The 25,154-nt window shown below is 48.6% G+C and overlaps 2 protein-coding genes across 11 annotated transcripts in view; one reads left to right on the top strand and one right to left on the bottom strand.

Annotated features, from left to right (window-relative positions):
• Positions 1 to 16,736, bottom strand: part of PACSIN3 (protein kinase C and casein kinase substrate in neurons 3) — a 20,910-nt gene extending 4,174 nt beyond the window's left edge. The window contains exons 1-4 of one of the 8 annotated variants that reach the window (XM_087423004.1): positions 4,573 to 4,724; positions 728 to 800; positions 387 to 476; positions 78 to 234 (exon numbers count right to left, since the gene is read on the bottom strand). In XM_087423004.1, coding sequence (XP_087279130.1) covers positions 78 to 234; positions 387 to 440 — 211 coding nt within the window. In that variant the 5' untranslated portion in view covers positions 441 to 476; positions 728 to 800; positions 4,573 to 4,724. Of the gene's footprint in view, positions 1 to 77; positions 235 to 386; positions 477 to 727; positions 1,677 to 3,033; positions 3,444 to 3,722; positions 3,820 to 4,572; positions 4,725 to 16,611 lie in introns of those variants that run through there. The other 7 variants (XM_087423003.1, XM_087423007.1, XM_087423001.1 and 4 more) reach the window with 7 other exon arrangements.
• The window catches only part of DDB2 (damage specific DNA binding protein 2), a 24,094-nt gene continuing 15,655 nt past the window's right edge, over positions 16,716 to 25,154 (top strand). For all 3 annotated transcript variants that reach the window (XM_004436934.3, XM_087423010.1, XM_087423011.1), the window contains exons 1-3: positions 16,716 to 16,849; positions 17,991 to 18,127; positions 18,507 to 18,698. In XM_004436934.3, the coding sequence (XP_004436991.1) occupies positions 16,723 to 16,849; positions 17,991 to 18,127; positions 18,507 to 18,698 (456 nt within the window). In that variant the 5' untranslated portion in view covers positions 16,716 to 16,722. The remainder of the gene's footprint in view (positions 16,850 to 17,990; positions 18,128 to 18,506; positions 18,699 to 25,154) is intronic.

The raw sequence follows: 25,154 nt of genomic DNA, 5'->3' as shown, positions 1-25,154 counted from the left end.
CAAAAAGAAGCCACCCTGCCTGGTCTTCCCACCCTTGGCGGCCCTCTGCTCCTGGCTAGGCCCAAGCGCTGGCTCACCCTTCTCCACGGCGCCCCTCCATTTGCGGGCCCATTCGGCCAGCTGCTGGGCATAGGCCTTCTCGATGCGGGCACGCTCCTGGAAGCAGCTGACCAGGTCCCCGCACAGCCGATGCCCATCCTCCACCCGCTGCACCGTCCGCCTGTAGTTGCCGGCCTGGGACACACACAAGAAGGGCAGCGTCACTGGGGAGAAGCTCCCTCGAGGGCTGGGACTGACAGCCAGGCTCCACCCCTGGACAGGTGGCTGGGCCCAGGGAGGGGTGGGCGTTTCAGTGCCACCCCCGAACCTGGGACCCAGCTGCTCACCTCCCAGAAACTGCCCTCTAGGGCCTCCCCTCCAGCGTCTTCCTCAGGAGCCATGGTGTCCCTGCAGCACGGAATGGCGGCGGGTTGGGGCTGTGGAGGGCAGAGGGGTAAGCGGGGAAGCCGACATACACTTTTGAGGATAGGAAAAGACCCTCTCCTATCCCTGGGCTTTGCCCCCACTGCTGTCCCCACCACCTAAGGACCCAACCACCAGAGCTAGGACTTAGCAGACAGGGGTCTGGAAGTCCCGAGGAGGGGCGAGCAGAGGGGCGAGGATGGCAGTTTCAAAGCTCCTCCTCTTAGCTGCGGTCTGCCCTTCCCCTCCACCTCACCCCGCATACCTGGGGCCTAGAGATCACTTCAGGGACCTAGGTGTCCACCTCTCAAAGCTGCCGCTGTGATTATGCCTTGAAGCTAACAAGAGCAAAGGAGGGGGTGAGGGCGGGGGCCTGGAGAGGCCAGGGTGGTGCCCAGCTCCCCCGATATAGCAACTGCTGTCAGAAGCGCCAAATTCCAGCCAGGAGAATGCCAGGCGGGTCACACGATCCAGCTGGGGATTATATGGCAGGCGGGGGTGAGTGGTGGGCAGAGGGCCCCACTCCCCCGACTGCAGATGAGAGAAGAGGACGCCTACCCCAGCTGGGGCCCCATGGCCTTTCCTTGAACGACAAGGCGACCCTTTACCAGACCAGGCCAAGTCAGAGGGTGCCCAGCCACACCCCAGAGCTCCCTGTGCTGGCAAGAGCAGACTGGAAGCCAGGAGGCCTGAGTCCTCTCTTGGCCAAGAAGCTTGAACAAGTGCATTTTACTGTCCTCAGCTCCCTCCAAAGATGGAAATTCCGCCTCCTGGTCTGCTTTTGTGCCAGGACTAGTGTAAGACTCAAACCAGGCAATGAGCGAGTATGTGATGGGCCCACCAGTCACAAGGAGACACTCATCCTGTTCCGCAGCATCCACTGAGGTCCCACTGGGCTCTGTGGGTAATGAGTAACTCAGCTCCGCCCTCAAAAGCCCAGAGTCTGGGGCAGCATGGGGGAGTCGGACAGGTGATCAGCCAGTGTTCTCCAGAATCACGGAGGAGGGCAAGGCAGATTCCAACCCCAGAGCCACCACTCCAGGGGCCAGAGGACATAGTAGCATGCGGCCGCTCCCCTCCTGCCTCTGGGCAGGGTCTCAGCTGTCCCCAGCACTGACTCAAGCCCCTAGAAGGAAATTGCTTCCTCTTCTGAGCAAACCCAAGGGCTACCGCTAGGCCTAGGAGGACAGCGTGTGTGCCCCTTGCCCCCAAAGCAATTACAATGCGCCCCTCCAAACTGATGAACCTCTCCCCATCCTTCAAAACTCAAATAGGCATCTTCTCTACTGTCACCCCCCCATTCCTCCATCCCCATTCCCACGGCCCCTTGTGACCCCTGTATATCCCCCTGGGTGGTGACTGACAGGACAGGATCTGTCCTCAGTCATTGACAGAGTTCCTGGAGGTCCAGTTTGTGTATCTCCAGGCACTGGAGTTAGTAGTTGAATGAAAAAACAAATGACATCCACCTGAAGACCAGGAAACCCACTGGCTATGGCAGCTGTGAGAAAGCTTGGCCTGAGTGGGCTTCCACCCCTCAGCTAACAGGAGGGAGAGCTCAGGCCAGCAATGGAGGTGCCTGGGCACAAGCAGGAGAGGGCAGAGCAGCTGGCCCCACCAGGGCCCTCAGCGCTTCACCTTGCTTCCTCTCAAAGTCTGCCCCATTTGCCCAGAAAGGACTCGCCAACCAGATGGAGAGAAACAGAGCTGCAGCTGTAAATCCCAGGCCCTTTGGAGCTGTCCCAGTCAGGCATCCAGGGGCCTGGGCCCCCTGCCTGCTCCAGCCTCCAGGCTCCGGGCTCCCGGGAGAGCTGTCCCCCACCCGTTCCCTCTCTCTGGCCTCAGAACAGAGCGAGCTGTGTGTGCAGGGCTGGCACTGCTCCCTCCGGCCTCCCAGAGCAAACACAAGCCCAAGCCTCAGGCACAGCCAGGCCCCATAGCCCAGGCTTGATCAAGCTATGGGGGTGGGCCCTGCGCCTTGGCCCCTGTTGGGAAGGGCCCACATCCTGTGCTCCCTGACCTCAGCAGAGACCCAGATTGGTCCCAGAACACACTCCGCCACAGGCAAGAGCTCAGAAAGCAGATAATGAACGCTCCTCAGCCCAGGGAGCCAGCACCTACGAGGCCCTGAGGAGTCTGCTGAGGTTTGGCAGGGTCTCCCCAGAGCTGCTTGGGCCAAGGTAGGGAGTCCTGGGGTTCAGGGAAGAACCCACTCACCACCTGAAGCTGGTAGGTACCCCTGTCCAGAACAGCCCACACCCTTCCCAGAAGCTGGGGGCATGCCCCTAGGAGGGAGCACTGCCATCCTGCCCTGCCCACCCTCTGTCCTGAGTCACAGGCTGCGCCCAAGGGCCTCTTCTCCCAGCAGCCCCTCCTGGTCGGCCCACAGCCCTAGGAACTGAAGGTACAGGAGGGGGCAGTCGGCTGGTCCAGAGAAGGGCACCAAGGCTAGAGCGGCTGGAACCAGCAGCCAGAGCGGCCGGGGAGGCTGGGGGAAGGGGTGGCGCGGGGGAAGGGGAGGAGGCAGGGCCAGGGAGGGGCATAACAAAGGGGCACTTTTGGAAACCCGACCTGCCGGCTGAGGTGCCTGCTCCCCGATGACGCACTCCAAACCTGGAGCCTCCACACCAAACCTTGGAGTCCAGGGGCTGCCCGTTTCCGGCCTCAACCCTTGTGGACGGCGCCCTTCAACCAGCCCCTCTGGCCGGCCTGGCGCTGCACAACTCGGAGCCCGTGGAGCCCACGCGGAGCGGCCGGGCCAGGCCTAGCCATGGAGGCTCTAGGACTTCTTGGCCAAACTTGTTGAACTTGGTCTCGGCGGGGGTGGGGCCAGGCGATCACCGCTGAGGGGAGGGGGTGCACCCTGCCTGGGCCAGACCGGCCGTGGACTCCAGTTGGTGGCCCCAGGAACTGGAGCTCTTTGCAGAAGGCGAGAGGTCGCCGGGGACCGAGGCCCCTTTTGGGACCCCCCGGCGGTTTGGAGCTTTTGAGGGGCCCCAAGGGATGGTGTGGCTCTCCGGCCCCGACGCCCCCTTCCCCCCGGCCGGCCAGGGCAATTGCGGGGTGCTCGGCGCCGCAAATAAGACACCCCCTCGGCTCGCCTACAGCTCTTCCCGTCCTCGCGCAGAGCAGGGTGGCGGGGGGCTCCCGGGGCGGGAGTCGGTCCCATTGCAAACTTCAGGAGCGGGAGGAGGAGAGGGCGGGCGCGAGCCGCGGCTCCCGCCGCCGCCTCCCCGCGGTCTCTGCCGGGCAGCACTCACCGCGTCCTCCCTGCGCGCCTCGGCGGGTGGGGGTCCGGCCACGCTCCGGCCCGAGTCCTGCCGCTCCCGGGCCGGGGCTGCCGCCTCCCGGAGCGCGCCGGGCCCTCCCCCGGGAAGCCCGGCCCTCGGCCCCGCCCTCTCCTCGCGGCCGCGGCCCCAACCCCAGCGGCCAGCGGCAGGGGCGCAGGGGCTGCAGGCATCGCGCCTCGCGGCGGCTCCCGGGGCGCGGGCCGTGGGGTCTCGGCTCCCGCCTGAGAAGCGCCAGAGCCGACTCCCTAGGGTGGCGCCGCGCCGCTATAAGGCGTCAGATGCCGGCTTTGCTCCTCCCCGGCCTTTGCAGAGCCTGGGAGACCGGTGGAAGCGGGAAGGGATCGGGCCTGCACGGGCACCCCTTGGAGGGCAGTTTAGGGGCTACACCGCCTTACATGTTTTTGCTGAGCACAGCTTTCTTAGAAGTTAGCTCCCGCGAGGCTCACAACCACCCCCTTGTAAACATTAAGATTCCCATTGTACAGATGCGGAAACTGAGGCTCAGACATCTTCAGCAGCTTGGACAAGACCTGTAGCCGGGCAGGACCGAGACTCCAAAGCCCGTGCCCTTTCCCTGCCGAGTCCTGCCTGCAAATCTGGGGGCGCGTTCTGAGGATTCGGTCAGACGTGTGGTGGGGGTGGGGCAAAAGCCATGAGCTCCAGCCCTCCGTGTTCTTATTCCCAGATTTTGTACCACGATTCATTCTTAAATCCCTTCGCCCCTCCACCCCCTGTGTCAGTCACCAGCTTTAGGAGATTTTTCCAGATCACCACGATCCCACCCCACCCTTAATAAATCCCTTCTCATTCACCCTCTTACCCCCGCCCAGGGGATTTTTCGGAGCCTGCCGGTCTGTTATTTATATCCACTGGAGCGGTCCAAGAATGTTCCGAGGCTGACCTAATCGCCACCTGCTCGGTCTTCCCGCCCCTCCTGTTGCCTCCCGGGGCGGGCGACCTGGCGGTCTTGCCCTCCGCCTGGGAGGCGAGAGGGGGCGCGGGTCGGCTGAGTCCGACGCACAGGGCGCTCCGAGGGTCCAGATGGCGCAAATTCTCTCGAGGTTGGAGAGCCCCCTGCGCGCCGCGAGGAGTGCGCCCCCAGGGGGCGGCGCGGCGCTCTGGGAGGCCAAGGGCCACGCGGCTCTCTCTGCAGCGCTTACTCTTCGTTCCCACCCTCTACAACCACCCCGCACTCCCTCGGGAGTACTTGTGCGCGGATTTTTAAACGCCAGCTTTAAAAATAGCGAAATTAGATTGTTTCTAAATCCGAGAGAAGTCACTGCCGCGTTCTTTATGCAGATAAATCCGCTCATAAAATGGGAAAAGGGGCCTGAAGAGAATGAATGGGGGGTGATTTCGGGCGGTAGTATTAGCTGCTGAGGGCTGACTTGCTCCGCGGTCCTAGTGGGAGGGCGAAACTACCTGTGGGCACACAAGACGCACCGCGAATCAAACCTGGGTAGTGGATCCTTGCCTTGGCGCTCGCAGGGTGTGTACCCGGCAGGATATGGTTTCTGAAACCAGTTTCAACACCCACTCTTTGTTGGGGCTTGGACGAGTCCCTTTTCTCTATGTCTCTGTTTCTACCTCTATGAAACATGACAGGTGGCTGGGCTGACCTCCCAAATGAGCCATGCTCCCCAGCTAATTAATGGTTGTTAAACAACTGCAAATGAGAGGAGCTGGGGTAATGTCTAATGACAGCCATAGTGTTTTGTATTATTTTAAATCAGTTAACATCCTACCTAGTGCCTAGGGGCCTCTGGGCACCTAGACAGAAAGCGTGAAAACACTAGAATGAAATTGATTACAGGAGGCACGTATTAAAACCCCATTAAAAATAAAGGCTGCAAGCCAAGCCATAGAGAGACACAGAAAACAGGGCTGTTCAATAGACCAGAAGGAGAAGGGGATGCCGAGTGGAAAACATCTGGCTTCCTTTGGGTTCAAATCTGGAAGCAGAAACCAGCTGATCTTAATTGCCCCTAAGTTACTATAGGGGGAAAAAATAAAGCAAAACCCAGAGCATACTGAGCTGCTTCAAAGGTGAAAGGAGACAGAGCTGCCCTTGCAAAGCCAACCCCGTTAGTGCTGCCCCCAGGACTCCAATTTCTGTGCTCTATGGCCAGAGCCCCTACACGCTCCCACGGCTCTATCAGTGCGGTACCCAACTCGAACAGAGTTCAAGATGAGATGCCCGAGGTCAGAGAGCTGGCTAGACAGAAACCTAGAGAGGCGGCTTGGCTCGGGGCACCAGTTGGCAGATTGGTCCAAATCCCAAGCTCACAACACTCACAGACTCACTCACCTTGAGCTTCTGGAGCGTCCTAACCACTGTGCCTTCATTTGTTTATTTACTGATTCATTCATTCATCCAGTCAAGAAAACACTTGAATTTTTGCTCTATGCTAAGCCCTACGCTAGGTGTTGGGAATACAAAGATAAATAAATCAGAGCCTTGAGTGTACGGGAATAATATAGTGTGGATATGAGGTACTATGGGAAAACAGGCAGAGGAGACCACCTTTCACCAGACCACTGGCTTGGTCTGGATGAGCAGGAATGAGTCATGTGGAGAAGCATTCTAGGCGGGAACACCAGGGTGTGCCAAGCCCCAGAGGTGTTAGCATATGACTTAGTGACCCAGCAATTCCACTTCTTGGTATCATTCCTAGACAAACATGTGTACAAGTGCAGAAAAAGGTACAAAGATGTCTGCAAATAGTATTGTTTGCAAAAAAGCAAAACCGGAAAAAAATGTCCATCAAGAGGGCAATGGTTGAATAACCTAAAGTTCATTCATGCTATGGATTACTCTATAACGCTCAAGCACAAGGTAGACTGAGATATGCTCTTCTATGAAGACCTCCAAGACACTGTTGAAGGAAAAAAGCAAACTGCAGACCACACAAAATATTCAGAGAGAATGAATATACACCCAACTGATTTTGGTGATTATCTCTCAGGAGAGATGTAGAATTGGTAAAGGAGATTTTTGTAATGTTAGAAAATTATCAATGAGAATGTACTTATGTGTAAATTGTCTAATTAAAATAAAGAGTTTTTTAAGGAGATGGGGAGTGGGTCTTATTGTCTAAAACAGTGCTGTCCAGGGGCCAGGCCAGGTGGTGTAGTGGTTAAGTTCACAGGTTCCACTTCAGCAGCCTGGAGTTCGTGGGTTCGGATCCTGGGTGTGGACCTACATACCACTCATCAAGCCATGCTGTGGTGGTGTCCCACATACAAAATAGAGGAAGATTGGCCCAGATGTTAGCTCAGGGACAATCTTTATTTTTTTTCCCCCTTTTTCTCCCCAAAGCCCCAGTAGATAGTTGTATGTCATAGTTGCACATCCTTCTAGTTGCTGTATGTGGGACGCGGCCTCAGCATGGCCGGACAAGTGGTGTATCAGTGCGCACTTGGGATCCGAACCCGGGCCACCAGTAGCGGAGCTCATGCGCTTAACCGCTAAGCCACAGGGCCAGCCCCAGGGACAATGTTCCTCAAGCAAAAAGAGGAAGACTGGCAACAGATGTTAGCTCAGGGCCAATCTTCCTCACCAAAAAAAAAACAGCAGTGCTGTCCAAATAGAATTTTCTGCAATGATGGAAACATTCTATAGTTGCACTGTACAATACGGTAGCCACTAGGTAAATGTGGCTATTGAGCACTTGAAATGTGGCTAGTGTGACTGAGGAACTGAATATTTAATTTTAATTAATTAAAAAATTAACAGCCACATGTGGCTAGTGGGGACTGTATTGGATAGTTCCGGTCTAGAATATCTGGAATATTGAGTTCAGGATGGGGTGGAGGCAGATGGAAGATGAAGCTGGAAAGATGGGTTGGAATTGAAAGGTGAAGATTTGCAAGGTGGGCTAAGGAGTTTGGACTTTATCCTATAGGCAGTGGGAAGTGTGAATGGGAGTGGCTAGATCAGATTTATCCTTTTAAAAGATAACTCGAGCTCCCTGCAGAGGGTAGATTAGAGCTGGCAGAGTTTGTATCCTCTGCAGGCTGCTGTGTCTCTCTCCGTGGCCTCTGGACATTGCCCCAGCATTCCTGACGGGCAGCTGAGTAAAGTATTCTGATTCAACAGCTATGTTTTTAAGATCTCAGGCAATCCCAGGTGGAAAAACTAGTCTGAGTTAATGAGAGAGGTTAACCTCAGCGGGGGAAGCTGTTTCTGGGTTAGAACGCAGGAAGAACAGCAGATGGATGGCATTAGAGCGAAAATGTGTAGCAGGTTTCAGAGTAGGGTGGATAGAGAAAGATTTTTCAGGGTCAGGAATTTGCCCCAGGCAGATTCTTTGGAAGATACCACGAGTTGCCACTGCATAGTTGAGATTTATTTCAGCTCCATAGGCCGGAGGAGGGTTCTGCTCAGGAAGGCTGCCCTGGTTCATGTGGGTCCTTCCCCGAAGTCCACTGGAGGCCTCCTTATTGATGATACAGTAGCTGTCATGGAGAATCCATTAATGTAGCTGAGTTTCAGGGAACACCCACTATGCCAGACACCATGGTGGGTACTTGGTCCTCTATGCAAACGAAGCAGACATGGTCCCTGACTTTGTGGAGTTTTCCACTAAAATCAAATAAAGGCTTGAATACATTACCAATTGTGATAAGTGTTTTAAAGGAAAAAATATATATATAGGGCTATGAGAGAATCATAGGAGGAGCATAATTTCAATTGGGGGAGGGTCAGAGAAGACCTCTCTCAGGAAGTTTAAGCTTCTCTACCCAAAAAGGCCCAAAAGAACAAAAAGACCAAAGGAAATGAGCTAGGTGAAGAGGGAGGCTAGGAGAGAGCATTCCAGGTGGAAGGTCTGATGTGTGCAAAGGCCCTGAAGTGGGAACTTGACTTTCTGGGAAGAAGGGTAGAGCGGGTAGGTGAATGAGGGTGAGAGGTCCAGGGTGAGGTGGGAGGAGCAGGCAGCGCCCAGACACTGCAGGCTCCATTTTATTCTGAGTGCAGAATTTAAGCAGGAGAGAGATCTGAGTGGCTTTCCAAATGTCGTGTGAGGAATGGCTTAGAGCAGAGGATCAGCAAACTGTGGCCTGGACAGCCGACAAGCTAAGAATGGTTTTTACATTTTTAAATGGTTGACAAAAAATTAAAAGAAGAATACTATCCTGTGATACATGAAGGTTACAGGAAATTCAAATTTCAGTGTCTATAAATAAAGTTTTATTAGAACACAGCCACAGGGGCCGGCCCCGTGGCTTGGTGGTTAAGTGCGCGTGCTCCGATGCTGGTGGCCCGGGTTCGGATCCCAGGCGCGCACCGAGGCACGACTTCTCCGTCCATCCTGAGCCCGAGTCCCACATACAGCAACTACAAGGATGTGCAGCTATGACATACAACTATCTACTGGGGCTTTGGGGGGAAAAAATAAATAAATAAAATCTTTAAAAAAAAAAAAAAAGAACACAGCCACACATTTGTTGACAAATTGTCTATGGCTGCTTTCACACTGCAATGACAGAGATGAGTCATTGCAACAGATATTGTATGGCCCGCAAAGCCTAAAATATTTACTCTCAGGCCCTTCACTCAAAAACGATGCTGACCCCTAGATTAGAGGGAGACAAGAAACAAAGGAGACCAATTAAGAGGTTGCTACAGTCATCCAGGGGCGAGAGGGCAGTGGTTTGTTCTAGCTGGTAGCAGTGGAGGCACTCAGTGCATGAACTGAAGAAGTATGTGGGGGAATGAATCGATAGGACTTTCTGATGGGTTAAATGTGGATGGTAAAGGAGAAGTGCATTTCAAAATGGCTCCCAACCTGTGATCCTGGATTCTGGATTCTAGATTAGGACATGAGTGGGGCACTTGGCAAAATTTGAATGAAGTTTGTATATTAGACCATAGTGTTATTAGTGCTAATTTCCTCACCTTGATAATTGTATTGTGGGTATGTATGATGTTACATTTGGGGAATTAGGCAAGAGTATATTGAAATTCTTTGTAGTCTTTTTGCAACTCTTTGTAAGTCTGAAATTATTTCAAAATGAAAAGTTAAACAACAAAAAGAAATGAAAACAAATGAAGTGAAAATGACTCTCTGGTTTTTTGCTTGAAGTGCCATTTACTGACATGGGGGAAAACGTGCAAGAGGCACGAGAAGAAGGGAAGATCAACACTTCACTCTTGGACATGTTAGGTTTGAGATGCTGAGGAGACGTCCAGGTGGATGTGTCAAGAAGGCGGGGCCGGGCACTATTTTGGACATCGCTGATGAGCCAGAGACTCAGAGGAAGGTACAGAAATCATGGAACTCAACCTCTGAAGGGGAGCTCTGCACCTGAGGTGAGGCAGGACCGAGGTGGTGGAGGGGAAGCATGGGAGTACACCACGTGTATGTGTCACTCTGCTCTGCACTGTGTCACCTGAGCCTCGCAACAACCCTCTCCAGTAGGACTTATTCTGTCCAGTTTACAAAGGAGGAAACAGAGAGGTGCTAAGATTTGCTCAAGGACACACCCAGGAAGTGGGAATGTGATGGCTGTCTGACCCCAACACCCGTGAACAATTTTCCCACTTGGTAATGCTGAGCACCCATGGCAGAGACTGGGTGTATTAGTTTCCTAGGGCTGCCGTAACAAATTACCACAGACAGACTGGGTGGCTTAAAACAACAGAAATTTCTTCTCTTACACTTCTGGAGGCCAGAAATCCAAAATGAAAGTGTCGGCAGGGCCACACTCCCTCCCCAGGCTCTGGGGGAGACTCTTTCCTGGCTGTTCTCCTAGCTTCTGGTGGCTGCCGGCAATCTGGCAATCTTTGGCGTCCCTTGGCTTCTAGCCATAACACTCCAACCTCTGCCTCTGTCTTCACAACATCTTCTCTGTTTCTCTGTCTGTGTCTTATCTCCTGCCTCACTCTTATAAGGACACTTGCCACTGGATTTAGGGCCTACTCGGATAATCCAGGATGATCTCTTCATCTTAAAATCCTTAACTACATCTACAAAGACCCTTTTTCTAAATAAAGTAACATTCACAGGTTCTGGGGATTAAGATGTGGGTATATCTTTTCAAGGACCACCGTTGGACCCACCACACCTGGCTAGAGGTGGCCACAGCTGTTAGCCTTGGAAATCTGGTAAAATACTTCTTGAACTTAAAAAGCAGGCTGCCGGGGCCGGCCCCATGGTGTAGCGGTTAAGTGTGCGCGCTCTGCTGCTGGTGGCCCAGGTTTGGATCCCGGCCGCGCACTGACCCGCCGCTTGTCAGGCCATGCCATGGTGGCGTCCCACATAAAGTGGAGGAAGGTGGGCATGGATGTTAGCTCAGGGCCAGTCTTCTTCGGCCAAAAAAAAAAAAAAAAAAGAGGAGGCTTGGTATGGATGTTAGCTCAGTGCTGATCTTCCTCATAAAAAACAAAAAGCAGGCTGCCTTTCAGAGTTTTTATTCATCCAGTTTCACAAATGTGTCTCATTGCAGAATGGATCAGCAGCCTAAATGCTGCCAACACAAATGTGGCTTGGTCTTCTCAACTGCTTATAATTATGACAAAACTCTCAGATTCCGGAGCCTTATGACACACGGATAGTCAAGCACAAAGCAGAATGTACAGTAAACATGTCTGCAAGGATGCCCACTCAGAGTTTGGCGTGTTGGGGAGGATGTGTGTGGATTTGTACCAAGATACCTCCCCCTACCAGGCTGTTGGCTTCACCAATAAGAACCACAGTTACCCAGGCAGCTCACTGCCTTCCTCTACAGGGAGAAACTTAGCTGGGGTTCCTGGGGCAAGTTTTTTGTCACATGCTCCTGGAGTTACAATATCATAGTAGGGACAGGAGCCAAAGCAGGGCAGTGGAGAGGGGAATGTAAAGGGATGTAAATGTAGTCCTCCAGGTCCCAACTAGCATGTGACTCATCCACTCATAGGGAACTGGCTTGGCCGTAACTACAGAGAGAACCATTTTTATTTCTGCCACTTGGATTTTGGCAGTCCTTGGAAGAGACCTCTGGCGTCAGAAGAGGGAGTAGAAGGCACTGCCAGAACTAAACCCCTGGTTTCTGATTCTCCGATCTGGCTCTTTCCGTGATGGCTATCTGACTGGTGAGAACTCTTGAGAACAGCAGAGAGCTCCTTCACCACCTTTATCAGATGTCATCAGTAAATAACATATTGCCAGGAGATTATATAACAACGTCTATTTGTAGAACACTTTACAGTTTGCAAAGCACTTTCACATATATGATTTCAGCACTCTGGCAATTGCCCTGCAAATCTGGCTGTCTGGAGAAGTTTCCTGGCATCCTGTACCTATGGTATGTCGTGACAGGATATTGATTTAGTCTGTGGATGGTGCCTCATCCCCCACAACAAAGACAGAAGGTGGGTTTTTTTTCTTTGGTATTTACACAGCTGTCTGACACTTCCAAAGCTACCCAAAATTGTGTTTTGGAAAATGGATACTATTCCCAGAGGGTAGGAATCGAGCCTTCGTTTAGCATTATTATGAATTTATTCATATTTGGGCATTTAAATATGTACTGCAGATGCCAAGCAACAAGGACCCTGGATGCTGTATTCAGTCTGTTTCCAATCCTTTAGGAGAAATTTAAACTTCAGTTCTTTGCAAGCTCTGCAGAATCCTTGAGGCTGTCATTTGCAAACCACTGGATGCAGTCAGTGTGTGTGGGAAGCCTGCACACACCATCCGAGTGGATTATGAGTGGTTTTGCAGACTCAGCAGAACATTTGGATCCATAGACAGCTTGATCAGAATCAGAGTCGTGTACCAGCCTGCACCAGGAAAATGATTTCTACTAAATGGAAACTTCCCACAAGGAGGCCAGAGGTGAAAGCTGTCACTGGTTTCGCTGCTTTAACAGCAAGTCACAGGATCACAAATTTTAAAACTGGAAGGGATCTGACAGACCACCTATTCCCTCCCCTTCATTTTATGACAGGAAACTTAGGCACAGAGAAGTGACACGATGGACCCAAGATCACATAGTCTAAGAACAATGCTCTTTCCACTGTGCTATATTATTCGTTCCAGAAAACACCTAAGCCACGTATTGTTTTACAGATCAAAGAAAGTGGCGTTATTTAGGGTCATGCTCATGGTCTGCCCAGCACAGTGTGAACACGAGACCTTGATTTGCTTCACCAGCAGCTTTTGAATGAACTGCCTTGTGATGCCTTACATCAAAAGTAGTGTCATAGATAGAACCAAAACACCTATAAACAGGGTTTCATGGCACAGCCTCCCCACGGCGTGAAACCGGAGTGATGCTGCACCGTTCACCTCATTATCAGATTAGCAGCATCAAAAAATACATATTAGGGCCGGCCCCGTGGCTTAGCGGTTAAGTACCCGAGCGCTGCTGCTGGCGGCCTGGGTTCGGATCCCGGGCACACGCCGACGCCCGCTTCTCTGGCCATGCTGAGGCCGCGTCCCACATACAGCAACTAGAAGGCTGTGCAACTGTGACATACAACTATCTACTGGGGCTTTGGGGGGGCAAGAGGAGGATTGGCAATAGATGTTAGCTCAGAGCCGGTCTTCCTCAGCAAAAAGAGGAGGATTAGCATGGATGTTAGCTCAGGGCTGATCTTCCTCACAAAAAAAAAAACAAAAACATATTAAATGCTTTTGTCCACCCTGCACCTGATGGTTCATCAGACAGGAATGGATGACATCAGGTCCCTAGGCAGCTGTTTGGTGGTGAAACAAAGTGAAACCCAGGGTAAGGATGCCCTAAAGCACAACCTGAAACAAAGCACGTTACTAGCATGTGCAAGGCAGGTTTCCACTGCTCACACGTGGTTTTGTGAATCCACCACGGAAAACTCCCCAGTCCTGGGGCAGGCCCTGTGGCCTAGTGGTTGAGTTCAGCATGCTCTGCTTCTGCGGCCTGGTTTCAGTTCCCGGGCACGGACCTACACCACTTGTCAGTGGCCATGCTGTGGTGGCGACTCACATACAAATTAGAGGAAGATTGGCACAGAGGTTAGCTCAGGGCAAATCTCTCTCAGCAAAAAAAAGAAAGAACGAAAAAGAAAACTCCCCAGTCCTAAAAACGGATTCTGGGGAAACCTGGCATTAAGCAGGACATGACCTTTGCTCATGAATCCATCATGGCTAATCATTGCCTTCCTGCCTTTCCATTTCCTTTTTTTTGTTTGTTTGTTTGTTTTTGTGAGGAAGATCAGCCCTGAGCTAACATCCATGCCAATCCTCCTCTTTTTGCTGAGGAAGACTGGCCCTGAGCTAACATCCATCACCAATCCTCCTCGTTTTTTTTCCCCAAAGCCCCAGCAGATAGTTGTATGTCATAGTTGCACATCTTTCTAGTTGCTGTATGTGGGACGTGGCCTCAGCATGGCCGCAGAAGCGGTGCGTCAGTGCGTGCCCGGGATCCGAACCCAGACCGCCAGTAGTGGAGCTCGGGCACTTAACTGCTAAGCCACGGAGCCGGCCCCTACATTTCCTACTCCCTTTTTCCTGGAGCACTCTCCCCTTCTCCCCTCCCCTCCCTTTCCTCAATCTCTCAAGATTCAGCTTAAGTGTCAACTTCTTGGGGAAGACTTCCTTGACACTATCTCTTCTTTACCCCACGCCAAGTTGAGTTAAAGTGTCCTTATCCTATGCCCCCTACCCCACCAGAGCCCAATGCTTCCTCTCTCACTAAACTTATCACACTCTATTGTAGCTGTAGGTTTAGTTGTCTATTAAAAGGCACACTCCATGGGGGCAAAGAGCATTTTTCATTTCAGCATTCCCTTTGACTGGAATAATGCCAGGATCAGAGTAGGTTTTTGATCAATGTCAGTAGAATGAATGAAATGTGAATTCTTCTGCCTGCCATTCAACTTCCCCCTTTATCTGGCCTCTCTCACTTTGCACAGATCCTCAATGTGGTCAATTTTCTCCTCTTCAAGCTGCCTCCTACCCTACTCATAAATGTCAATGCTCCCAAGCCAAACACCATCAGGGACTCTCCTATAGCTCAACTTCGAGTCTATTGCTCATTGCAACAGAGGATGCATACCATGGGGAATGGTAAACATCTCTGTAAGAAGGTATGAGAAAGAACTTATAGGATTGGCTTGTGTTAGATGATTTGGATAAGGGTTCAAAGAAGTGGAGCTTTGCTCTGGATTGGAGGCTGTCAGGAAATGGCGGTAATTCTATGATTGAGTATCAATACATCTTGTCTATAAGGTGGGAGGAATGAAGCAAAGCTAAAGCTGTGATTGGCAAAGAATCTGCAGTCATTCATATTAGCCAAAATAATAGGGAGATGTTCCATCATCTTTGTGATTTGGACAACGTTCATACTTTTGCCTGTGTTCAGACATGAGTGATCCCGTTTTTGTTGATCTCTCAGGGTCACACAATGGCCTTGTCTGGTGTAGATATTTTGTGAGATTGTTTACTTTGACAGAACACCAAGACCTAGCTAATAGTACCAGGCCAGCTGCCAGATGCCAGGGGCTGCTTTTTTTTCTCATAACCCACACCCATTCCTAACTTTTATCAAGCTGTTTCTCCTCCTAGGATGTTCTCCCTCCCCCAGCCAGCTCCACGAAATCCCATCCTCCCTGAGTCTTTCTTAAATACTTCTTTCTCCGTTGGATTATCTTTTCTGAATGCATCTAAATGTCTTGGTTGGCATACCACAATTTGGTACTCAACTGTGTTCCATCTTGAATTGTTTGAGTTGTTTCACATGTATTTTTTCTCTTCTCAGTAGGTTGTAAACCTTTTAGAGGTAGGGTCGTTTCTTATACTTCAGGATCCCCCAGAACTGAGCACCCTACTGAGGTGAAACTAATGGCCGGTCTGAGTAAGAGGGGCAGCTTGCTTCTGTAACACAGCCCTGAAAACACAGCTACAGGCCAGCAGGGGAGAAGCCACCAGCTTGCCTTTCCCACTAGTGGTTGCCATTTCTAACATGCTGGGCTGATCTTTCCACCAAGAAAGCATTTTCCAATTTTTCTTTTGGAGCATTCATTTCCTTCCAAGAGTTCTGTTTGTAACTGTCTTTCGTCCCTACCTGTCTGAAAGCTCCTCGAGTGCAGGATCTACCATTAATGCATTTTTGTCCCCTCTCACCCTCCCAAAGCGCCTGGCACCTGGCTTAGCCGGTGGAAGGAAAGGACCAGCTGTCCAGACTAACCCCAGCTCCTGCCGGGCTCGTCGCAAAAAGTAGGGTGCATCCGAACTGTCTCCTGTCGGGCTACCTATGAGGCTGGCTGCCTTGGCCTTTGGCTGAAGTCAGGGCACAACACCTCAGCCCCGTCAGTTAGCCTCACGCCCTCCGGCCCATGACTGCCCCAGGCTGCTCCCTAGGCAGACAGCAAGTTTGGGGAAACCTTAAAAAGGTGCGCATTTCAACCACTCTCCACAGAGCAGCTGAGATTCGACGGAGCTGGAGAGATATAAGTACTACTCGACATCTACAACAACGCTGGCCGATGAGAAGTACTCGCTTTCCTTCACAAGGAACCTGCCAGCTTTCTACAAAGCCGCTTCTCTCCAACTGTACCGGATCAGCCAATCACAAAGCTCAGGCGGGCGTGGCCACCAATTAGAAGGTAGAGAAGGTGGAGCCGAAGCCTTGATTGGCACCCGGTCTCTAGAGGACGCGCAAAGGCCTGGCAGCGCCGCGTCTGAAGAGGCTTCAGGTTGGGTGGCCTAGGGCGGGTAACCATCTTTCTTTCTGGCGGGTCAGCTGACTTGGACCAGCTCAGGCCCAACACGTAGGCGATACATCATTTCTCCAGGGAGCCGGTGAGCCCCTCCCCTGACACACTTCCCGTCTCTCCGCGCGCGCCCCCGCCCTCGCGGTGAGCCTGTTTGGCGGGAAGTTGGCTTAGTTGGCCTACCTGTGGCTCAGCGGGTTCTCTGGTCTCCGCCTTGTTTCTCCCCAGAGGCTTCTCAATCTTCCTTCTATGATCTCGGCATAGAGCACAGTACCCCTTCGCACGGAGGACGCGATGGCTCCCAGGAAACGCCCAGAAACCCAGAAGACCCCCGAGGTGGTTGTGCGCCGCAAGAGCAAGAGGAGCAGAAGCCCCAGGGAGCTGGAGCCCGAGGCCAAAAAGCTCTGTGCGAAGGGCCCCGGTACTGCCTGCGCCTGCTGCTTTCATAATGCTGCCATGTGGGGTTCTCACGCAGGAGGCTGGAGTGGGGGATGGGTGCTCCTAAATTCCTGAAGCTGTCCCAAGGGTTGGACGCCTCAGGCTATGCATTTTGTCTGCAGGTCCTTTGACACCCTAGAGTTTGGGCTTAACTCCCTTCAGGTGATGGCAAGAGGCAGATGAGCTCCATTACAACAGACACAACGGACTTGGCAAATTCCTTGTTTGTACCGGGATTTTTATACACCGAGGACCGCTTAAAATAATCTCCCTTGCCTGGTGGTGTGTGCGCGCTGAATTTCGATAGTCACGCTTGTTAGCAGTATGTTGTTGGTTTCAGCTGTGAGAGCCCTCCATTTCCTTCCTTCCTTCCTTCGAAACTCATTCTCGGGGATTTGTCCGGGCTTGAACCTGGGGCTATGAGGAGTGTGAGGGACTCAAAAGACTAGAGTAGGGAGTTGTTGATTAAGTGGTTTTTTGTCCATGAGAAGAAAGAATTTGGTTGTCAAGAGGCGGGATTCATAGAGATCAGATCCTCAAATACTTGTTGGTAATCCAGACTTGCTTTATTCCTATTCTAGGTGGATCTACCTCCCCAAAAGTAGCCTGGTTAATTTAGAGCCCTGCCAGACCCTCTGGATCCTGCTGGTTTTCAGGAGAACAGATTGGATTTGGGGACACCAACGGGTCACCTCTACATTATTTTAGTATAGGATTTAAAGATACTGCTTATCCCAAACAGTCACTTCTACTGTGCTGTCCTAAAATCTTTTTATTGTGCATTTTATGTGATTTTAAAATTGTCACCTGACCCTATCACGAGTTTCCAACCCAAACTGGGAAGAGTTCTGTAGTATACTTCATTGTGTTTTTCTTTGACTCATTTCTCAGGAACCCTGCAAGATCGTATATAATTTTGCAATGACTATTTTGGGGAACGGGCTGAATTCCTACTCACTATTTATTTCTTGTACTGGATGAGACTGAGCCAACTATGGAAAGGCCTTAGGAGGTGATGAGAGAAATTGGCCATGCTGAATGAAACAACAGGCTTTCTGGGATTTCAGCAGAAAAACCTTTCTTGAGTGGGTCGGAGAGGAAAATATGTTTGTTCTGCTTGGCAGGTTCTAGCAGAAGATTTGACTCAAGCTGCCTTTGGGCGGAGTTGGCTAGTCTGCAGGTCCCGCCACCATGCAGCAGCATCGTCAGGGCCCTCCACCAGCATAAGCTGGGCAGAGCTTCCTGGTCATCGCTACAGCAGGTGAGGCGCTTCCTGGCTGAAGTACTCAAGGGTTTGCATGGTGCCTTTTTCCTACTGGATGCTCCAAAGTTAGATGCTAGGTTGGTTCAGCGGGTTGTCAGAGTGGTCAGATCACCCCTATCTTGGTGACTGGCCTACGGGCACTCAGCCAGGTAGAAGTCCTATGCCATAAAGGTCCCAGCTGGAATGTACTCTGCCCCTTTGCTTTCGAAGGTTAGTTCATGTACTTTGCAAATATTTCCATGCACAGGGCCGGGCAGTTAGTTTTCCTTTGGTGGGAGGACTTGGCCCTGGGGCTTATCTATGGAGGAGGCAGAGATTGGCAGTTTATCCAAGACTTGGGTTTTAATTCATCTTAATTCTTTTCTCTCTGTGTCAGGGTCTCCAGCAGTCCTTTTTGCACTCTCTGGCTTCTTACCGGATATTCCAAAAGGCTGCCCCCTTTGACAGGAGGGCCACTTCCTTGGCATGGCACCCAACTCACCCCAGCACCCTGGCTGTGGGTTCCAAAGGGGGAGATATCATGCTCTGGAACTTGGGCACAAAGGACAAACCCACCTTCATTAAAGGGGTGAGCAGTTCCCTGGGCCAGATGATAGTGCTGAAGAAGTGTTTGTTGAAGGAATGAAAAGTCATCCAGTAACAAAGATGATTGGGATCAAAAGTAACCGTGGGTATTTTCAAACAAGTAAATGGTTGTGATACTCAAATCTTTATTGAATGCCTGCCCTTAAAATATTAGGTAGTATAAAATATTTACCACCCTCCAGTAAGTCACCACATGGAATAGAATCTAAGCCCCCTCTTACCTCCTTGACCTTGACTCTTACACTGCTGTCTCTCCTCACTTCCTATGCTTTAGCCATATTAGCTATTTCTATCCCTGAAACTGAGTCCTTGCACTTGCTGTTCCCTTTGACTGGACTGCTCTGTCTTTGCTCATGGCTGGCTCCCTCTTACCATTCAGGTCTCAGCTCAATATACTTTTTCAAAGAGGCTTTCACTGACCATTTTGCCTAAAGTAGCCCCCATCCCACCCAGTCACTCCCTATCTCATTACCTGCTTCACTTTTCCCCCACAATGTTTATCATATCTAAAATGTTTTACTTACTTGTATGTCTTTGTCCCCTGGAAAGTAAGCTCCGTGATGGCAGGGACCTTGTCTTTCTGGTTCACCGCTGTATCTCCAGTGCCTAAAACAATGGCGCAGGGTAGCTGCTTTATATTTGTTGAATGAATGAGAGGCTTGAAGTGTAACTAGGTAGATGGAATGTATACATACAAGATAACTAGCAGTATGGATGCTAAATGCTACAGAACACAAGAGAAGGAAGAACCTCTTGCGAATTAGAGTCGGTAGAGAGGGCTTCATGGATGAGTGAGGAAGAACAATATTTAGATAAATGGAGAGAAAGGGGGAAAGGCTGTTTTGGGGCAAGGTTTGGCATAGAATTTATTAGGGATGGTCTTAATCGTGCTGGGGTTTATCATCAATTGCCAAGGGGTGAGGGTGTTGGCCCCTCCACCAAAGACCCGTAGCTTGTCCAGCTGGGAGCTAACATTGGAGGGTAGTGTACAGTCATGTGTCACTTAACAACAGGGATACGTTCTGAGGAATGCCTCGTTAGGCGATTTTGTTGTGTGAACATCACCGAGTGTACTTACACAAACCCAGATGGTATAGCCTACTGCACAGCTGGGCAATATGGTACTTATGTTATGAGACCCACCGTCGTATGTGCGGTTCATCATTGACCAAAACGTCGTTTTGTGGCACATGACTGTACTGTGAAAATGACTCTCTGGGTTTAGAGCAGGAGCCGCAAACTCACCATGCCTAAAGAAGCCAAATAGATAAAAGAGAAGAATGATGTAGTGGGGTGGGGTCAGTGGTAAACTGAAAATTGTTGATAAGCAAGAATCTAGGTCCTGTGGTGTCAGATCTGATTTTTTTTCAAATGAAGCCTGAAATCCTGATTTTTTTTTTACATGAAAAGTTCTGATTTTTTTAAAATTGTGATGAAATACACATAACATAAAATTTACCATGTTAACCATTTTTAAGCGTCCAGTTCAGTGGCATTCCATACATTCACCTTCTTGTGTAACCAATCTCCAGAACTCTTTCATCTTGCAAAAGTGAAACTCTGTACCCATGAAATACTAAGTCTCCATTTCTCCCTCCCCTCAGCCCCTGGCATCCATCCTCCTTTCTGTCTCGATGGTTCTGACTACTCTAGGTATCTAAGTGGAATCATACAGTATTTGCCCTTTTGTGACTAGCTTATTTCACTTAGCATAATATCCTCAAGGTTTATCCATGTTGTAGCATGTGTCAGAATTTCCTTCCTTTTTAAGGCTGAATAATATTCCATTATATGTATATATCACATTTTGCTTATCTATTCATCTGTCAATGGACACTTGGGTTGCTTCCACCTTTTGGCTATTGTGAATAATGCTCTTATTAACACGGGTGTACAAATATCTCTTCAAGTCCTGCTTTCAGTTCTTTTGGGTGTATACCCAGAATTAGAGTTACTGGATCATATGGTAACTATTTTTAATTTTTTGAGGAACCCCCATACTGTTTTCCATCGAGGCTGCACCATTTTACATTCCCATCAACATAGCACAAGGATTTCATTTTAAAATATCCTGATTTTTAATGTTGGGAACTAAATAAAATTAAACATGCTCTGTAGCTAAACAAAACACACCTGTGCTCTGGATTCCCCTTCAGCTCAGTTTTTCCATCTCTGGTTTAGAGGTAGAAGAGGCCAAGGGTGCACCCAGGATGAGTTCTCTTAAGCGGAAAATTTGGAAAGCAGCCCATCAGAAAAGGCCAGTTTAGACAGGCTTGGAGATTAGGATTCAAGGTATGAGATGAGTGTTGAAGAAAACAAGTGCCTGAAGCTAGAAGAAAGGCACAGGGGAGCGCTGGGGACAGAGCTCCGTGGGCTTCCTGCCCGGCTGGTGAGACAGGCGACCACCAGGAGGGGCAGCTTTTTTTTTTTTTTTATAATTTTATTTATTTATTTATTTTTTCCCCCAAAACCCCGGTAGATAGTTGCATGTCATAGCTGCACATCCTTCTAGTTGCTGTATGTGGGATGCGGCCTCAGCGTGGCCAGAGAAGCCGTGCTTCGGTGCGCGCCCGGGATCCGGGTCCCGGCCTCCAGCAGCGGAGCGCGCGCACCCAACCGCTAAGCCACAGGGTCGGCCCAGGAGGGGCAGCTTTAAATCGAAGTTGGAATCCAGAGCCCACGCAGAAAGAGATTTGTTTTTTTCTAGAAATCCAGGAGATAGGAATAGAGAGATTTAAGAAGTAGCCTAACAGTGTCCTAGGGGAAGAGCCTCCTGACCAAAAGGGGAATGAGAACTGCTTTAAACAAGTGCCAGGCTGAGGCTGCCTTTGGTTTCCATCACCCTTTATTATAACGTGCATTTGAGTGAAGTTTCCTTACATGATTGTGGAGATTGTTCTGGGCCTTTGAACTTCGAGACTGGCAGGAAGCTAGGTTGGAGCAGAAGAAGGGTACGGTGGTCTGGGGAACCGTCTGTGTTTTACTCCCAGATCCTGACAGTGGTTGATTTGAGACTAGTGCCTGGGGGAGCAGCAGTGCCTCATTCTTTAGTTATCTGACCTTGGCTCTGATCTTTACATCTTTCAGCCCCTTGGCAAGGGAACGTGTATTACATTTTCAAAATGAAGATAACTTTATTTTATTCTCATTATAAAAATGACCTGTGCTCATCATAAGAAATTCAAACAATACAGAGAAAAGTATAAAGTAAATATTACCTGAAATCCCATTTTGGGCATCTTTCTTTGTATACACTGTTATACACACCCATACTTCTACTTAGATTATTACATAAATATATCATCCTAGAATCTGTTGTATTTTATTTATTATATCAGATATTCTAGTTTAATCATATCATACCAGATGATGATCACTTAAAAATATGCTGTAATTTCCTTTTTTTGTAATGCCTTTGGTTTTGGTATCAGGATAATGTAGACCTCATAAAAAGTGTTTGGAAGTGTTCCCTTCTCTTGTATTTTCTGGAATAATTTGTGTAGAATTAGTACTATTTCTTAAATTTTTCATAGGATTCACTAGTGAAGCCATCTGGGCCTGGAGTTTTCTTTGTTAGAAGGTTCTTAACTATATATTCAATTTCTTTAATAGATATAGGGCAATTTAAGTTATCTGTTTCTTCTTTAATGAGCTTGGTGGTTTGTCTTTCAGGTAATTTGTCCATTTTATCTAAATTGTTGGATTTAGTGGCATAAAGTTGTTCATAGTATTCCCTTAGTATCCTTTGAATGGCTACAGGATCTATAGTGATGTCCCCCTCATATTCTTTTTTTTTTTTTTTTTTTTTTTTTATTTATTTTTTCCCCAAAGCCCCAGTAGATAGTTGTATGTCATAGTTGCACATCCTTCTAGTTGCTGTATGTGGGACGCGGCCTCAGCATGGCCGGAGAAGCGGTGCGTCGGTGCGCACCCGGGATCCAAACCCCGGGCCGCCAGCATCGGAGTGTGCGCGCTTAACCGCTAAGCCACGGGACCGGCCCTCATATTCTTGATAATAGTAATTTGTGTCTTCTTTTTTTCCTGATCAGTTTTGCTAGAGGTTTATCAAATTTATTGATATTTTCAAAGAACCGGCTTTTAGTTCCATTGATTTTATTTTCTCTGTTGTTTTTTGTTTTCTTTTTCATTGATTTTTGCCCCGTTATTTTCTTTCCTGTGCTTTACTTTGGGTTTAATTTGCTCTTTTTCTAGTTTCTTAAGATAAGCTTAGATTATTTGAGACCTTTTTTCTTTTCTGATATAACCATTTAATGCTATAAATTTCTCTCTAAGTATTTCTTTAGCTGCATCTCACAGATTTTGTTGTGTTTTTGTTTTCATTCACTTCAGATTATTTTCCAAATTCTTTATGATTGATTTCTTTCTTTCTTTCTTTCTTGTTTTTTTTTTTTTTGGTGAGGAAGATCAGCCCTGAGCTAACATCCATGCCAATCCTCCTCTTTTTGCTGAGGAAGACTGGCCCTGGGCTAACATCCGTGCCCATCTTCCTCCACTTTATGTGGGACGCCGCCACAGCATGACTTGATGAGTGGTGCGTAGGTATGCGCCTGGGATCCGAACCCAGGCCGCCAGCAGCAGAGCACGTGCACTTAACTGCTACGCCACGGGGCCAGCCCCTATGATTTCTTCTTGACCTCTGGGTTATTCTGAAATATGTTGTTTAATTTCCAAATATTTACGGATAGTTGAGATATCTCTCTATTATTGATTTCTAGTTCAATTCTGTTATGAACAGAAAACATCCAGGCCTTTTACATTTTAAATTTGTTTTATTGCCCAGCATACAGACTATCTTAGTAAATGTGCCATGTGCATTTGAAAAGAACATGTATTGTGCTGTTTTGGGGTGGATTATTCTCCAAATGTCAATTAGGTTAATTTGGTTGATAATGTTATTTAAATATTCTATGTCCTTATTGATTTTCTGTCTTTCATCAATTATCGAGAGAGGAATATTGGAATCTCCAACTATAAAATTGTTGATCTGTCTATTTTCCTTTACTTTTGGAATACAAGCAGTGGGAAACTCTGTTATTAGGTTCTTACACATTTAGAATTATGTCCTTTTGATGAACTGCCCCCTTTGTTATTGTGAGGTGTCTCCTTTTATCCTTGGTAATATTTCTTGTTCCGAGATCTTTGTTTGATGTTAATATAGCCACTCCTGGGCCGGCCCCGTGGCTTAGCAGTTAAGTGCGTGCGCTCCGCTGCTGGCGGCCCAGGTTCGGATCCCGGGCGCACACCGAGGCACCACTTCTCTGGCCATGCTGAGGCCGTGTCCCACATGCAGCAGCTAGAAGGATGTGCAGCTATGACATACAACTATCTACTGGGGCTTTGGGGGAAAAAAATAAATAAATAAATAAAAATTATAAAAAAAAAAAAAATATATAGCCACTCCAGCTTTCTTATGATTTGTGTTTGCATAGTATATCTTTTTCCATCCTTTTATTTTAACCTATTTGTGTATTTGTATGTAAAATTGGTTTCCTGTAGACAGCATTTTTAAAAAATCCAAGCTGATAATATATGCCTTTTAACTGGAGTGTTTGGCTATTTACATTGAATATTATAAATATGATCAGGTTTAAATCTGTCAACTTGCTGTTTCTGTTTGTCCCATCTCTTGTTCCATTTTCCTTTTTTCCTTGCCTTCTTTTTGGTTGAGTACTTATTATGACTCCATTTTATCTCCACTGTTGGATAATATTAGGTATACTTCTCTTCCTTTTCTCTCTTTTAGTGGTTTCTCTTGGGTTTATGATATACGTCTTTAACTCATCAGAGTGAACCTTCAGATGATATTATACCACTTCATTGTAAGTGGTATTGTGAGAATCTTACAACTGTATATTTACTTCCATTTTCTTCCTTTTCTCCTTGTCCTACGTTACTTCTACATATATTATAAACCCCACAATACATTAATATTTTTGCTTTATATAGTCAGTTATCTTTTTGTTTTTTGTTAAATCTTTATTGAGGTATAATTGATATGTGATAAATTGCACATGTTTAAAGTGTAGAGTTTGATAAGTTTTGACATACATATACAACCGTGAAACCATCACTGCAATTATAATAATGAATATATCCGTCTCCCCCAAAGTTTCCTCATGCTTCTTTGTAATCCATCCCTTTCTGCCCTCTGTCCTGTTCCCTGAAAACCATTGGTCTACTTTCTGTCCCTATTGATTAATTTGCATTCTCTACACTTTTGTATATATGGGTACATACAATATATACTCCTTTTTTTCTTGGCTTTTACTCGGTATAATTATTTGAGATTCATCTACATTTTTGTGTGTATCAATTTTTTTTTCTTTAAGTAGTGTTCCAATGTATCAATATACCACAATTTATTTATCTGTTCACCTGCTGAAGAACATTTGGATTTTTTCCAGTTTCTGACTATTGG

Source organism: Ceratotherium simum, chromosome 34 (assembly GCF_057802395.1).
Source record: "Ceratotherium simum simum isolate JZ-2026a chromosome 34, ASM5780239v1, whole genome shotgun sequence".
Taxonomy (NCBI): Eukaryota; Metazoa; Chordata; class Mammalia; order Perissodactyla; family Rhinocerotidae; genus Ceratotherium; species Ceratotherium simum.
This window is presented reverse-complemented; position numbering and strand designations above follow the sequence as displayed.